The 17,503-nt window shown below is 36.4% G+C and overlaps 1 protein-coding gene across 1 annotated transcript; it reads left to right on the top strand.

Moving 5' to 3' along the window:
- Window positions 1-1,588: 1,588 nt before the first annotated feature.
- On the top strand, window positions 1,589-16,432 carry LOC142621759 (RNA-binding KH domain-containing protein PEPPER-like). The gene is made up of 6 exons (XM_075795114.1): window positions 1,589-2,046; window positions 2,131-2,392; window positions 13,125-13,273; window positions 13,356-13,622; window positions 14,211-14,405; window positions 15,997-16,432. Exons 1-6 carry the CDS (start codon window positions 1,723-1,725, stop codon window positions 16,174-16,176), a joined length of 1,377 nt encoding a protein of 458 aa, XP_075651229.1. The 5' UTR covers window positions 1,589-1,722; the 3' UTR covers window positions 16,177-16,432.
- Window positions 16,433-17,503: the final 1,071 nt, after the last annotated feature.

Here is a 17,503-nt window from a genome sequence, read left to right as displayed (position 1 = left end):
GTATTGTCAGTGTTCACAATATTGGGAGATAGCCCAAATAAAATTCAAATTCCAATAAGCTCCACAATTAATAATGAGAATCAGTACTTTAAAGAAATTGGTTTATGTTTTTTTTTTTTTTTTTTTGGAATTTTAGTATGGGTACTGAAAGAAAGCACAAATAATAAAACAGCTAACTTGAGCACAAAATGGGTAGGCTAGTGGAGTATGGCAGGATAGCCACATAAAAAAAAAAAAAGATAATATTTTTTTAATGAGACAAAATTGAATCCACCAAAAAGAGAATAAGAATTGTACCCTGTTCAGTGGCCAACTTACTGCACTAGATAGTCACGGGCTTGGCTCCTCAAGTGGGTGGATCTATTTGAACAAAGTGGACATGTGGATGAACAATTTAAGGGCCCAATATGTGCAATGGGCTGTCATAACAACAAGACTTTCCTTCTTTTCCTTCCTTTTGATTTTTTTGCTTTTTTGTTTTGGGTTTGTGGGTCCTGTGATCAAAGGCGGGCATGGATGATGGTCACGAGCCTGGGAAGGGTCGCTGGCTTCTCTGTTGGTTTGGGGATGAAAAACTGATGTGGCCAAATGGGGTATATACGGATTGCAGGGGCAGGTTTGGGCTTGTTCAAGATCTAAAGGGGTAAGAACTTGAAAGGTAATGTCATATTTGGTGGACTTGCTCTTTGATGGTTTTGCTTTCAAGTGGTTGTCTACGGTTGTGTTGTACGAACTAGAAGTTTGCTCTGATACCAAAACTGACTTAGGACAACCACACTATTTATAAAACAATTAAACAATAATAGAATCAAGAATAAACCCTAAGAGTTAGCACTTAAGGGTTGCTTGGAGTCAGCACCAAGCAAACTGGAGTCGGCACTAGTGTAAGTGTAAGGCCACAAGTTGGGCCGTCTTCTTTTTGCTCTTTCTCCCATACACGCGTATAATTGGAAGCTTGTATCTTTTGTTTGCACTACCACCTTTTACCAAATAACAAAAAAAAAAAAAAATAGCTTTAATGTTTTTTGAAAATAATGTACCTATTATAATTTTGTTTCTCCTCTAATAAATAAGACTTGGGAAACTTTGTGAAGTACTCTACACCTTAATGCTTGTATAATAGAAAAAGTACCATATTTTAGCCAACCAAATCTAAAATTGACTAACATCATGCTATGCAAAATTGTGTGAAAATATACGATTGCTATAGTAACAACGTAAATTTATATTTAGATTATTTATTTTGCATTTATTTATTATTTTTTTTAACATATTATAAGAATGAAGTAAGAGATTGAGTGTTGGTTGTTGTGTGTGAAAACAATTAAAAAAAAAGAAAATTGATATTTTAATAAAATATAATATAAAATAGATAATTTGATGCGAAATATTTGAAAAAGTGAATACTTTAAACAGAAACTAGCAAATGTGTGAGACAGCCATTTTGTTTACAAAGTTTAAAATGGACGGAAAATTCAAAATTGCTAATTTCGGAAGAAAAAGAAAAAAGAAAAAGGTGCACATTTGCTTTGGAGTTAAATTCCCTAATGACGTCGATGAGTATATAAATAAGATTTTGGACTGGGAATGGGAAAAAGAAAAGAAAAGAAAAAGAAAGTAAACCCTCTTCTTTGTGTCGCTCCTTCTTTAACTTGTCTCTCTCGCTCTCTCTCCCTGCTAAAACCTAGTATCTCTCTCTCTCTCTCTCTCTTTCTCTAGGTCATGGCAACCACTGAAGCTACCCAGAACGGCTCCACAACCGCCACACAGTCCGACCCTCAAACAGTCCCATCCGAACCCCCCACCGCTACAACAGCAACCGAACCCGAGTCCGAGCCAATAAATCCGGATTTGGAGTCGGAGTCTCCATCCGCCGACAAGAAATGGCCGGGTTGGCCAGGTGACTGCGTGTTCCGGCTGATAGTTCCAGTCCTCAAAGTCGGTAGCATCATAGGCCGCAGAGGCGATCTCATCAAGAAGATGTGCGAAGAAACCCGCGCTCGCATTCGCGTCCTCGACGGGGCCCTTGGCACTCCTGATCGCATTGTATCACTCTTCTTTCTTTGCTTACCAGACACGCAAAGCAGCAAATTAGGGTTTCTTTTTAACCATTCTTGATTTTTCTTTTAGGTGCTGATATCGGGAAAGGAAGAGCCAGAGGCTGCTCTATCGCCTGCAATGGATGCGGTATTACGGATTTTCAAAAGGGTCTCTGGATTACCTGAGAATGAGGGTGGTGATGGTAAAACATCAGGAGCTGCTGGTTTGGCGTTTTGTTCTATTCGTTTATTGGTGGCGTCCACACAAGCCATTAATTTGATTGGAAAGCAAGGCTCGTTAATTAAGTCTATACAGGAGAGTACCGGTGCTTCTGTCAGAGTATTGTCCGGAGGTATGTGTTTGTTTTTTCCGCCATTACTACTCTACTTCTTTGTTGAACTTGAACTAGAACTAGTGCAATGTTGTACAATATAGTTAGGCTAGTTGTTTAGAACTTTGTTTACTCAGCTGAAATCACCTTTCTTACAATGTTGTTTGAATGGTCCCGTGTTTTTTCTATATTGTATACTTCATCCATTCACTTTCTTATATAATGTAACTTTAATTCATTGCATCTCTTTAGGACTCCTATGTGTATATTCCTATGTACATGAGGCATGTCCTTTACTTCAATAAAATCTTATTGCTTTTCCCTTAAATAAAAATTTAGGCTAATGCCTAATTGTTTGGATTTTATCTATGCTGCGGTTAATTTAAGAATTAAGGAAGCATTGGGTTTGAAATAAAGTCAGAAAAAGAAGTAGCAGGTAGAACTGTGGTTCCAACTAGCAGCAAGCAGTAAAATAGACTAGATCATGATAATGAAATATTGGCTTTACTACTGAAGACTTAATTGTCTGGACTTATTGCCAAAATGGCTTAGATGTAGAACTACCAGATCTCTTTTATTCCAAAGACACTAGTAAACTGAATGGGTTGATATAAAATGCAATTACAATATGTAGGATCTTTGAGGAAATCCGTGAGTGAACTGTGTGCTAGCAAGGAGAAGTTCTTGAATTCCAACTCTTTCAATGGGTTTTCAAAAGGTTGGGGCTTATACTATTGTCAATTAAAGTATAGATACAGATACAATATGATGAACTCAATGAAGCATTAATTAATTTATACAATAATCTTTAAATGTATATGTTTATGTTAAAAGATAAATAAAAAACACCAAAAAGTTACAAAATATGTATAAATGTTGATATAATTTGTAGCTATAAATGACAAATGAAGTAAAGAACACATGATTCATATTTGATGTTCATAATAATTTAAACTTCCTTTTTCCTTTTCTTTTGGAAAAAAAAAAAAATCAACTTTTACCCCCAAAATTATTTGTGTTGTATCTGTGCTGTATCCCAGCCATATCCCACCATATCTGAGCTGTACAGATGCATGTTTTTCTGTATCTTAGGACTTAGGTATGTCTGTATCAGATATACTGACTATTTTCCAGTATCTATGTTTCTTAGATTCACATATATGTGAAAGGGTGACATGCATACCTCTTGCTGCCTGGCTAGCTTAGGCATTGTAACAATCAATGTGTTTTTAGCTGAATGGTTGATGTAGGCACCTATTTTTTCCAAGAAATATTTTGACAACTGATAGGATGACCATACATAATTAAAATAAAAAAAAACTCCCATATCCCGTTAAATAACTTAGAATAAACTACAGTGTTTTTTGCTTTGTTTTGGGGTTCTTTTTTTTTGGGTATAAGTGACAGGCCGTTTTTTTTACAGCACAAAAACAGAGTCTAGAAATTCCATCAGTGATTATGTAGAGAGAGTCTGCAAGAAATTCGATCCCCATTTGTAGAGTCTTCAAGAATAAAAACTTTAGATTCGGCAAAGTTGACTCTTTATCCTCAAAAGTACAATGAATCCTTTCACCCCATATGCACCACATCAAACTTGGCAGGGTTGCCACCCCCCCCCCCCCCACACTGTTGCATATCTATGGGAACCCAGTACACCACTACTGGACTCCATTATAGATTTAACAGAAACTGGCATCACCCAATTAACCCCTGCAAGACAGAGGAAAAATGCCCACAGATCAAAACCTATAAGGCAATGCAATAAACAGATGACTTACAATTTCACCAGCCGATTTACACAAACAACACCATTCTGCTATAACTATGCGCCTCTTACACAGATTATTAACAGTCAGAACTTTACCTAGAGCCACCCCCCACACGCGCGCACACACACACACAAAAAAAAAAAACTCTAGGTGGTGAAAGACTTTTCCATATGCACTTCCAAGGGAAATGGGATATATTAGTACTTCTAACTTGAAGTACCGCATAGAAACATTTTATTTGAAATCCTTTCTTAGGAGAGGGAATCCAAACCAATTTATCACTGTTCATGAGTCATCCAACATCTCCAGATCCCTAGAAGTAAAAATCACCAATCAAAGAGAAAAAAACATATCATCATAGGCAGTGAGCTTCTTTTCCTTCAGTTCTCCCAGCAAATCTCATCAAGGGCCTTGGTGATTAAGAAGAAATCATATCCAAAGGTCATGATCAAGGAAGTCAAAGGCGAAAGAGGACCTTAAGACGCCAAGGCCTTGTATTGCCTGAGGTGTGAGGCGACAAAAAGGCGCTAGCTTGAGTAAAGCGAGGCACCAAATTCTTAATATATTTATTATACATATAGAACTTAAATTATATGTACCTAGTGTATTATAATATTATACTGAAGTGTTTTTCAATGTGTAGCATGAAGGAATTAGGTCTATCAAATTATTCCAAAATAGGATTAACATGGTTTAGGCTCTATTAGTTAGTTCTAACAATAGGTTTCACAACAAGCTTCTACATAACAATAAGTCTTTCAAAATAAATTTGTAAATTAATTTAACTAACAATAAGCTTTATAACATGCCTTTTGAAATTAATAATCTAAAAATAGGTTTCACAAAAAATTTCTATAAAAAAAAATAAAATTGAAAAAAAAAACCTTACTTGAGGCTCTTGCCTTAGCGCCTTTTTCATGGCTTAAGGTGGTTGCCTTGCTTGCCTAGGCTCTAAAGGCGAGTGCCTCACTAAAGGCGCCTCGCCTTAGAGCCTTTAAGGCTCACCTAGACGCCTAGGTGAGCGCTTGGCTTTCCTTTGACTACATTGGTCATGATTGTATGGGATGGGGAGTTTTGGTTTTAAAGGGAGCAAATGTTTTGAGTGCATTAGTATTGTTGTTGATGTGTTTATGGTTGGTCGTCCATACCTATCTTTCCATGGCCTATTTCACCTTACAGGTCTTCATTTCCTTTCTTTTCCTCTTTTCTTCTACGTTTTTTGCTATCTTGAGTGTAACGACCCAAGGAAAAGCGCTAGCCACATCTGCGCTATATCTCAAAGAGACTAGTCACAATTGAGACTCTTTGTAGTTGTTAATAAAGCCCAGATCTACCCAGTAAATACTCGATGTGGGACTCATTACACACGAACACACATCACACAATCAATTAAATTGGGGCATCACATTGAGCTTGACTTCTTTGCCTCTTTGACCATACCCACTTTTCCATGGAGTTGGGCCATGTATGTGTATGGGTAAGGTAAATTTTGGTAGAAAGGGTTTATTGATGGGTTTGTAGGTTTTTGGATTTGGCAGTTTTGGCTCACCCTTGGTTGTGAGTTACTTTGGGGGTTGGCAAATTTTGGGGAAATGGGGTTATTAACAAAGGATCCGCTAGATGTGTGAGTGTGTGCACGCATGCGTGTGTCCACATTTGTGTAACTCACTCCTGGAAACTAGGCATTACCCTGCCTAATCTCTTCAATAATTTTAGAATTAAAAGCGAATTTTTGAAGGATGTGAGGGGGCAACTTTAGAATTAAAAGCAAAATTTTGAAGACCTTGCTCGAGTGGATGGTAGCTTTAGGGGAGTACCATTGAACTCATATAAGAAGTAAATATTTGTTTTATTTTAGATTTGTCAAATACCTTTTATATTCAACTTATATTTTAAACTTAAAAAGAAAAGTGAGTAATTACAAAAAACTTATAAGTGATATAATTGTAAATTGAAACTTTACAAACCCTAAATGTGTAAACCCTATAAACCCTAAATCTCTAAAGCTTCTTATAAATATATGATTTTATTTTATTTTTGTTAAACTATGTTATTTTGAATGTGAGTTGAAGACTTGAAGTATATGCACTACTTTTGGGATGTAAAAAACTTATTTCTATATGGATTTTATATTTAATATTATGCGATTTGAAATGGATTGTGTCACATTTGCGTCAATCCAACATGACTCGTTTATTAAGCGTGTCAAGTTGGTCGAGTTGTATCAACCTGCCTCATTAACAGGACGAGTTAGGGTTGAAGGGTCATAACAAGATTACTAAATGGGTCAGGTTCAGGTTGAGCCATTTAGTCGAATACCCCTACCTCGACATGACACAACACGCAAATCGAATGGACACCCCTAATTAGGACTACTAGTTTGACTCGTAAACGAAACCTAATAAATACTTGAACCTAAAGAAAATAAACCTAAGATACTCAGAATACCCTTGAAGATCCTAGGCTCAACTAAATTACCAAAATACCCTTAATTAGCAGGAATTGCATAAATTACAAATTTACCATAACTAATAAAATAAAAACCCAAATTAAAAACTTTTTTAACCTAAAAAGACTCATACTTAGACCAAAATGACATGACTTTCACTTCAATTGGACTTCATACAAGGACCCAATAAAATAATTCTTGAACAGACGAATTTGCATAGTAATAGCATATTAATCTTTCATGACTTCATCATTCTCCTTTGGTTGGAAGAAACTTGACATCGAGTTTTAAAGTGTTGAAGTATAAGAACCTTTGAACTTGAAGTTTTCACCAATTTTTTTTTTGATAAGTAAGAAGAGAATATTATTAAAGAGAAGAGCGAGAAAAATACAGAGAGTTCACGGTAGTGAACACATGAGAAAGGAAACAAAAAGACAGAAGCAGCCCCTAGTCTATCCTAATAGACGAAAGAAAATCCATAAGGGTAGAACAATCCGAGAAACCCCAACATTGAGACCAATCAAAGAGGGTCCGCTGGCAAGACTCTAATAACTGAACCACAGTTTTCCCCTTATCCTTAAAAGATTGCTGATTTCGTTCAGTCCAAATAATCCACATTAAACAGCCTGGGACCAAATTCCAAATGTCAGAACTATGCTTCCCAAGCTAATTATACCAACGAAATAATAAGTCCACAACTGAACCTGGCATGACCCAATCGATCCCAGACAACCGAAGCATATACATCCACAAAGAATGAGCTATCGGACAACAAAGTAACAAGTGATCCACAGATTCCGCATTACAACAACACATACAACAGCGATTCGCCAAAGGACGACCACGAAGCATAAGGTTGTCCAAAGTTAGAATCTGACCATGAGCTGCTGTCCACATGAAAAAAGCCACCAGCAGGACAGATAAAGAATCTTCCTTTTCCACCATGTTGCTAAATTCATATGGAATACTGAAATCAATGATTGCAAGGCTTTGCAACTAACAATTCCATTTAGAATGACCCATAGCAATAACTTCAATATCTTCCTTGGTCTTGAAATTTCCATGATCAACCTCGTGCTCATCTTTCCCCTTTGTGATCACTGTTGACTTTGTAACACATTCCGTTGGTTGTTTGTTAAGGTGACTTGTGGGGAATCATAATGCTGATTTTCTTCCTTTAAGGCCACACCTTGAGGTACTAAACCAATATGCAATTGAGGCTGCTGTAACAGCAAGTTTTCAGTGCTGCATCCATCAAATTTTGAAGGTGTAATGGGTGCAACGTTTGCCAACAAGGGTAGGAAATAAACTAGGCTGTAACTTAGGATCTCTGAGTTGTTGATAAATTGCTATTCTATCAGGATATTTAGCCAAAATAGCAACTTCCAGCTTCATCATATCTTCTCGCATAGAGCATAATTTGTCAAGCTTTGCATCTATAGAGTTCAGCTTCTCATCCATTGAATTAAACTTCTCACATACCTAATGCAAAGTCTTCTTTTTGCCTTCATAATCTTGAGATGAAGCCTTGTAGTCTTGAGAAAAAACCTTGAATTTAGACTCTAATTCCACATTAGTCACTGTCATTTGTAGGAAGAAAATTTTCACTGAGAACTTCCGCTAGGATTTTAGTATGATTTTCGCTCTAATGCCAAATTGATGTAGGATGAATTAGGGAATTTGTTTGATGTGTTCATGGTGGGTGCAACGTTTGCCAACAAGGGTGGGGGATAAAGTAGGCTTTAACTTAGGATCTCTAAGTTGTTGATAAAGTGCTATTCTATCAGGATATTTAGCCAAAATAGCAACTTCCAGCTTCATGATATCTTCTCGCATAGAGCATAATTTGTTGAGCTTTGCATCTATAGAGTTCAACTTCTCATCCATTGAATTAAAACTTCTCACATAACTAATGCAAAGTCTTCTTTTTGCCTTCATAATCTTGAGACAAAGCCTTGTAGTCTTGAGAAAAAGCCTTGAATTTAGACTCTAATTCCACGTTAGTCACCGTCATTTGTAGGAAGAAAATCTTCACTGAGAACTTTTTTTTTTGATAAATAAAATGATATATATACGAAGGTTACTCTATGCCTGAAAAACACATAGCAACCCAGAAATACAAGAAAAAGAAAACAAAGAGAAACAAGAGAGAAAACCAAACAACAAAGAAATTACAATAGGAGAAGGGAACAAAGAAAAGAGGGGAGGGAATCACTAGACGTGAGTCCCCACGCCCAAGACCAATCAAATAGAGTTCCACAAAAAGAAGCAAGCAACTGATCACTAGAGCTATCCAAGTCCTCAAAAGTCCTCCGGTTCCGCTCCTTCCAAATACACCAAAGGATGCACAACGGGACTAAATTCCAGATCTGAGACGAATGCTTCCCCAGCCAATTCCACCATCCAAAAAGCAAGTCTGGAATCGAACTAGGCATAACCCAAGCCAAGCCAAAAGTTATAAAAACAAAGCTCCATAACCGATAGGCCACCTCACAATGAAGAAGAAGGTGATCTACCGTCTCTCCACAATGACGGCACATAATGCACCAATCCACAAAAACCAATCTCCTCAATCTCAGATTGTCTCCCGTTAGGATCTTATTCCAAGCTACACACCAAACAAAAAAAGAAACTCGCCTAGGGGCCATTACTCTCCAAATAGCTTTCCAAGGAAAGATAGTTGAAGGAGAATTTCTTAATTTGTTATAGTACGACCGGATGTCAAAAGCCCCATTAGGCTTCAATTTCCAACTCATCCGGTCTCCAACATCCATAGGAGGGATTATAGCACCCAACATACGAAGAAACCGCAGCCCTTCATCCATTTCCCAATCATTAAAAAATCTACTAAACCGAACATTCCAAAATCTTCTATCCTCCGCCCCCTGCCTATGCAAAGAAGCTTCAACAGAAGCCTCCTTATCAATGGCAATGCCATACAGCCTAGGAAAAGCCAATTGAAAAGGTTGATCCCCATACCACCCATCCTGCCAAAACCTCACCCTATTCCCCAACCCAACCACAAACTGACAATTTTTGCTGAAATCCTCCCAACCCATGCGGATGCTTCTCCACAAACCACACCCATGAGCTCCCCTACCTAGCTTTGAGGTCCATCCCCCCTAATCTTCCCCATATTTTGAAGCTACTACCCGCCTCCATAAACGGCCCTCTTCCTTACCAAACTGCCACAACCATTTCCCCAATAAAGCCTTATTAAAGGTAGTGAGTTTCCTTATCCCTAAGCCACCATTGGCTATAGGCGCGCACAAACTTTGTCCCATCCTACCAAATGAATCTTGCTATCTCCCCACAGGGAATCCCTTTTGCATCTTTTCAATTTTATTAGCCACATGAGTAGGAATTGAGAACAACGATAGAAAGTAAGTCGGAAGACTAGAAAGCGTACTCTTGAGTAACATCAAACGACCCCCCTTAGACAAGTACAACTTCTTCCATCCAGATAATTTCCGGTTAATATTTTCCAAAATTGTATTCCAGATTGAAGGGGAGTTGTGAGGAGCCCCCAGCGGCATGCCAAGATACAACATAGGTAAAGATCCAACTCTGCAGCCCAATATATCCGCCAGAGCATGCACATCACCAACCTCCCCTATAGGAACCATTTCGCTCTTATGCACATTGACCTTCAAACCTGTTACCGCCTGAAAACTAAGGAGCAACAACCGAATATGAAGAATTTGCTCCACATCTGCATCACAAAAGAGGATAGTATCATCTGCAAATAATAGATGTGAAACACGTTCCCCACCATCCCTCCTACCCTCAAAATTAAAACCACGAATCAAGCCAGCTCCCTCCATTCTTCTCAACAACCTACTAAGCACCTCCATCAAGATCAAAAACAGCATAGGAGATAGCGGATCTCCTTGTCTTAAACCCCTTGAGCTACCAAAGAAATCAGCTGGAGACCCATTAATCAAAACAGAGAACTGAATTGTGGATATACAAGAACGGATCCACTTACACCACTTCACTCCAAAACCCATCCTATTCAGAAGATACAACAAAGCCTCCCAATTCACATGATCGTAGGCTTTCTCCATATCGAGCTTACAAATGACTCCAGGAACCCTACTCTTCACTGAGAACTTGTGCTAGGATTTTAGTATGATTTTCACTTTGATCCAAATTGATGTAGGAAAAACTAGGGAATTTGTCTACGTGTGTTCGTGGTGGGTTTAGGTTTGAGGAAGGAGAAGAATTAAAGAGAAATTAGGGCTGTCCAGGGGTTATGTCAACAGTAACTTTAGAAAAAGAAGATGAAGAAAAGAAGAGAGAAGGAGAAAGAACCAACAAAGGCCAATATGCCTATTGCTCAAAACACTCAATTTTATTAATCGGCTCATTCTATTTCCTTTGAATACATTGAGCACAATATATATAAAGACCATAGTTGTCAAAATGTAAATCGTATCTTGAATCGGTTTTTTATTTTTTTGTATCATGTATTGTAAGATATACAAACACTAAACAAAAAAATTATAAAAAAAATGGTAGATATACATATAAAAAATATATTTATTCTAAGTTCGAAATATATTCAACTAAAGACTAATTTAATCATTACTTGGATTCTCAAAAAAAATTTAATTATTACTTGTGTGATAGTATTTAACAAAGCTAGCTAACTAAATAGATCAAATTAACATGTGTTTATAACATACACATGCAAATTGATTAAACTCAAAAGTGATAAAACATGACAATGAACCAAAATAATAATTCTTTTTCATCATGTTCATCATCTTGCTTAATCAACTTCATCTAATTCAATATTATCATAATGTTCATCATCTTCTGAAATTATTTTTTTATTGACATTTTCTTCATCATCATCAACATTTATCATATCCTCTTATTCATTTGTTTTAATAATTTTTTCTCGGCATTCTACTTTATTAGACTTATAACAAAAATAAAAATAATTATATTCTTAATTAATACCTTATATGTAGTATAGAAAAGAAATTTGCAAATGTCAAAGTTAAGTGTTTAGTGTGTAGTCCAAATTTTATAGGAGAAAGAGAGGAGAGGGTGAAAAAAATCATGGACATTATTTTATTGGGCTCAATTAAGTAGCCCAAAAATTTTATGTTAAAAAATGTCTAATATGTTGTTGGACTTAAATTAAAGCACAAATTTTAACAAAAAAAACTCATTTTTAACCCACTTGTCTATTGTCTATGTATCATATAATACGATACGTACGATTCTATGATGCGGTATGATTCATGGGCATTTACAATAGGCCCTTATGATACGAAACGTTTTGTACACGATATGCATTGCGTATCGTATGCTACTGATAACTATGATTAAGACTCTTAATTGTACTAGTAGTAATAGGATTCCTACTAGTATTAGGACTACTAGTTTGACTAGTAAACCAAACCTAATAAATACTTGGACCCAAAGAAAATAAACCTAAGATACTTAGAATACCCTAGAAGATTCTAGACTCAAATAAATTACCAAAATACGCTTAATTTGCAAGAATTGCAGAAATTATAGATTTTTTTTTTGATAAGTAAGAGTTTATTGATCTCAAAAAAGATGAAACACCCTAGTACACAGGGTGTGTACAAGGGGTCAAATAATCAAGAACAAAAATTACAAGAATCTAAGAAATCAAGAAAGGATGAAAAGGATTGGTTCCGCAAGGCAGCCAACCAATCCATTAAAGTTTTAAAGAAAAATAGCTTCAAGTCTGATATGGATCTCTCCTTATCTTCAAAGCACCGACTATTTCTCCCCCTCCCATAGGCACCACAATATGCAATGGGGAATCATAAGCCATATATACCCATTTCGATGGCGGCAAAAATTTCCTTGCCAACAAGCTAGAAGCCCCACTACAGATTGTGGCATAACCCAGCTCACTCCAAACAACCCGAACACCATAGCCCACATATCCATTGCAACCGGACAATAAAGAAAAAGATATCAACCGATTCACCATTACACTTGCACATATAGCACCAGTCCAATACCCAAACCTTCCTTCTTCGTAAATTGTCAATCGTTAAGCATTTCCCTAAAGCAGTAGTCCAAACAAAGAAAACTACTCAAGAAGGAATCTTCTGCTTCCAAATGCTTTTCCAAGGAAAACAATAGTCATTAGGGCCCACTAAGAGATTGTAATTGCCCCTAAATAAAAAATTGATCATAACTAATAAAATAAAATCCCAAATTAAAAATTGTTATCACCCTAAAAGACTCGTACTTGGTTAAAATGACACAACTTTCACTTCAATTGGGCTTCACACAAGGACCCAATAAAATAATTCTTGAATAGGTAAATTTGCTAAGTAATAGCATATTAATCTTCCATTGCTTCATTGCTATCCTCCATGGACCTCTCAAGTATTTGTCTATGACTCTATGAATAGATGGAATTATTGCCTATAAATCATCTTCTCTGAATTTGTGGTTTCTAATTTCTTTATCACTTGCCAACAATTATTATTTTATAATTAGGAAGGTACATTATACTAAATTTTTGTGCTGGCAGATGAGGTGCCATTCTATGTTGCCACAGATGAGAGGATTGTGGAAGTGCAGGGAGAAACTTTGAAGGTTCTCAAAGCTCTAGAAGCAGTAGTGGGTCACCTTAGGAAGTTTTTGGTTGATCATAGTGTTCTTCCACTGTTTGAAAAGAGTGTAAGCTCATTTCCGGTAAATTGTCTTATTTATGGTTTTTTACACTATGGCATAGTAATTGCGTTGCAATGTTCATTTTCAGTATGCTGCACCTGCGCCTGTCTCACAAGATCGCATAGTTGATACCTGGCCAGACAAGTCCTCGCTGCATACTGCTTCTCAAACTGCAATTCCCACTGATTATCATCTCTCAATGTCTACAAAGAAGGATTCTCTATTCCTTGATCGTGAAACTCGTTTGGAGTCTCAACTCTCGGCCACTGGAATTTCACTCTATGGACAAGATCCTACAATTTCTGGGATTCGTTCTTCAGGACTTGGTCGTACTGGTGCTCCTATTGTTACTCAGGTTAACATTTTAACTATTCCTTATATTATTTGAGTTTGAAGTTTAATTCTTCAAGATATAATACTGGACTGACTGGCACTCTATGTCGATACAAGGCAAGTGCCTGGTGTGTGCTTTGCCTTTGGGTCGAATGAAACCAACTGTTTTTCACTTTTCCTATACTCTATGCTTCCCTGAAAACTTGCAGATGTGCTGCCCGGGGTATTTTCTATAATTTTTTTGGTTAAATTTTCACAAAAAGTTTGATTCTACATGCACCTTAAGGCGTAAACCTTACAGACTGGTTCATAACATTGAATAATTTAGATATTGATGTGGGAACAAAATTTATTGTGCCTTGAAATTAAATGACAAAAATCTCCTCCCATATAAGATTACAATAGGCCTTATTATTCATTTTCTTTATAATCGGACACCAGAATTCCAGGTCATTGCACCTTGCTTATAATACTTCCCTGAATGTTGAGCATAGAAGGTGGATAATTTATGTATTTTATGGTTTTAGGTTGATTAGATCTTGCATTCTTTTCATTCATTGTGGTTACTAGTTTTGTTAACATTATTTCATTCATTGTTTTGTATAATCAGATTACACAAACAATGCAAATCCCATTATCTTATGCTGAGGCTATCCTTGGGACTAAAGGGACCAATATTGCACTCATTCGTCGTAGTAGCGGAGCATTCTTAACCGTGCAAGAGAGCAGGGGACTACCTGATGAAATTACTGTGGAAATTAAAGGAACCTCATCGCAGGTTCAGACAGCTCAACATATGATTCAGGTAGGAACTTTTTTCACTGATTTTCTGATGCAGGGCAATCAATAGAAAAAACAAAAGAGCAAGAAAATTAAAGGGTATACCTAAGAATCAGCACTTAGGGTCGCCTGGAATAAGCACCAAACTAAACTCTTAGGCATCAGCACCTAAAGCGTTTGGAGTCAGCACCCAACTATTGGAAAATATCCAATCTAAATTTCATTGATCACATCTAATCTCCCAATACAAATAAACCAGTCTCATAGAGCTAGAACTGGAAAATAAAAAGATAAAGAAAAGAGCATACCAAAACTAATTCTAATTGAACTCAAATACTAATACTTATCTAATCTAAAAAATAAACAAAGGAATCCTAAACTAATCCAACTACGTAAGAAATCCAATCTAATAAGGTGTGCTATCCTCATCAACTCTCCCGGGGTGGGGAAGACTCTACCCCGTCAAGCATAACTCTGAGTAGTACTCTATACTATACTAATCAAGATGTTGTAATTCCTCTCTTGTGATCCAAGTGTAGTCTGATATTGGTTGTCCCTTCCAGCAAACTAGGAAGCACTAAATTTCTCCATCCCTAGTGGTAAGAACCTGCTCATCCAAAATAGCATCAATAGTTTCTTTACGTGCTGGCAAAATGGTTGTTGGTGTTGCATAAACCATAGGGATTTTAACAGAATCATAGGGTTGGTTTTAAACTGCTGGACCTTTATAAAATAGCCAAATTCTCATTATTAAAGATGGAGTCAGTTTTGTAATCAGTTTGAAAATGCATTTGGTCCAACATGTTTCAACATTTTGAGTGATTCAGCACTACAAGTTTGCAATTGCTTACTTTGAACCATGACATAAACTCCTGTTTGAAATTTCATGTAATCTGAATTAGCAAGGATTTTATAGGGATTATCATTTGCTGGAAATTGTTTACTTACCTCATGATGCTTATATGTTCCTATTGACTCAAGTATTCTATCATGGGGTGAAAATGTTGAAATAAAAATCAAAAGAAAAATTAAAAGAACAAGAAAATTAAAGGGTAAACCTAAGAATTAGCACTTAGGGTCACTTGAAATAACTCAAACAAGCACCAAGCTAAACTCTTAGGCACCAGCACCTAAGGAGTTAGGAGTCAGCACCCAACTATTGGAAAATGTCCAATCTAAATTTCATTAATCACATCTAATCTCCCAATACAAATAAACTAGTGATCTCTTATATAGAGCTAGAACTGGAAAATAAAGAGATAAAGATAACATCATACCAAAACTAATCCTAATTGAACTCAAATACTAATCTAATCTAAAAAATAAACAATGGAAACCGAAACTAATCCAACTACATAAGAAATCCAATCTAATGAGGTGTGTTGTCCTCGTCATTTTCCAATTTTAAATTTTTAACATACTGAACCCTGGTGTTGTTTTAGTATTGAGTTTTCAATTTTCTGGTCTTCCTCAGAAATTTTTGTTTAACTTGATAGTTGATATTGGTAAGAGTTAGAATCCCAGTTAGTAGGGTTAGATTCCATGATCTTGACCCATTCTAATGGGAAGAAGGCGCCGCTTGATCATGACTATAGATGTAATTTCTCTATTTGCAGGAAGCTATAAATAGTCACAATGAACCCGTTACAAGCAGCTATGGAGGGCTAGATTCTGGTTTGAGGTATTCCTACTCTCAGTTGGGCAGTACATCTTACCCTTCATCTTCATTCTCCTCACAATCATATGGTGGGTATGGATCTTCGAGTTTAGGAGGCTACAGTGCTTTCAGGCTTTGAGGTGATGAAAGACTAATGGCAAATTCGTACGTGTGGGCTAATTTCCTTCCAATTAATTCTGATTAGAGAAGACTAAATTCCGAATGTAGTTTGTGTAAAGTCACCAGAAGTGGTTTCTGCCTTGATTTTATGTAATACAGTTATGATCTGTGAGTAATTTTCGTGTGGTTAAGCTTGAAAAGAGGGACAGAAAATGTAATGAGATAGTAGTGATTTTCCTTATCGTCCTAGAAGTTTGCATTTTCTTTATCAAAAATCCACACCCACGGGCATATTCACAGAGAGAGTAGCCCGTGGCTCAGAATAAAACTCTAACCTGGGTTCTACTAGGCATAACTTGCTAAAACATAGTTAAAACCCAAAAAGGTCTTGCTGGTTGGGCCTGAAACCTAGAGTAACAGTGTTCTTCCTTCACCAAACTGGATGAGGTCAAAGTTGGAGAAAAACACTGGATTAACTCGACCAACGGGTGGGTCTTTGTTCAGCCGGTTAACTCCATTTCATTCTTGCTTCTTTGCATATATGTTACATATTCCTCCAGGCCAAAATAAAGTGGAATAAAATCATAATGAGAGTATAATTAAAAGGTAAGGAATTAAACTAATCATAGGTCGAAACAGTTTGTGGGTCCTTGGTCGGGCGGGTGGTAACATTTCTGGTTACTTATTTTGTAAAAAAAAGAAAGAAAAGAAAAACGAAACAATAATTAATTGAAAAAATAATTAATTGATGCTAGTGTAGTAAACTATATATTTGTAAGGAACTCATAGTTAGAACTTACCCTTGAAAATCGGCTTATAAGGCGAGGGTATCTAAGAACTTATAAATACATGATTGAATTTACACTTAATTCATGTGGAACATTAAGATCATAACAAAATTTTTGATACGGTCTAATAAACTATCATTAAAAGAATTAAAACCTTTTGCTATCCAATTTTTTATACTTTCAAAATTAACCCTATTATTTATTTGAAAGTTTGCTCCATTTGTTAGTCTTGCTTTTATGCATTTTACAATGTTTGTTTTGGAGTAAAATGTAGTTAACTATAAAATATTTTACAATCAACAGTATAATGTAAGTAAAAAACATGTAAAATGTTTTTCATTTAAAACAAGTGTAAAACATTTTACAATTTCATTCACATAACTCTCCCCTCTCTCACTCTTAGGTTCTCTTTCTTTCTCTCACAAACCATACTAGAAAGCCACTTATCGTCCTGCTCCACTCACCTGTTCTTGGTTTGACTTTCTTAAGTTTTCATTTTTTTTCTTGGTTTGACCTTTGCTTCAGTATCCTCCATCATTGGCTTAAACTCCACAATTG

Source organism: Castanea sativa, chromosome 1 (assembly GCF_040712315.1).
Source record: "Castanea sativa cultivar Marrone di Chiusa Pesio chromosome 1, ASM4071231v1".
NCBI lineage: Eukaryota > Viridiplantae > Streptophyta > Magnoliopsida > Fagales > Fagaceae > Castanea > Castanea sativa.
Note: the sequence above shows the minus strand (reverse complement) of the source record. Positions and strands in the feature narration are given on the sequence as shown.

What these genes read in the sequence shown, in the direction of transcription:
- LOC142621759 (XM_075795114.1), top strand. Translation starts at nt 1,723, where the DNA reads ATGGCAACCACTGAAGCTACCCAGAACGGCTCCACAACCGCCACACAG. An exon ending in TGTCAGAGTATTGTCCGGAG is followed by an intron (nt 2,393 to 13,124) that starts GTATGTGTTTGT and finishes TTGTGCTGGCAG; the next exon opens with ATGAGGTGCCATTCTATGTT. An exon ending in GTGCTCCTATTGTTACTCAG is followed by an intron (nt 13,623 to 14,210) that starts GTTAACATTTTA and finishes TTGTATAATCAG; the next exon opens with ATTACACAAACAATGCAAAT.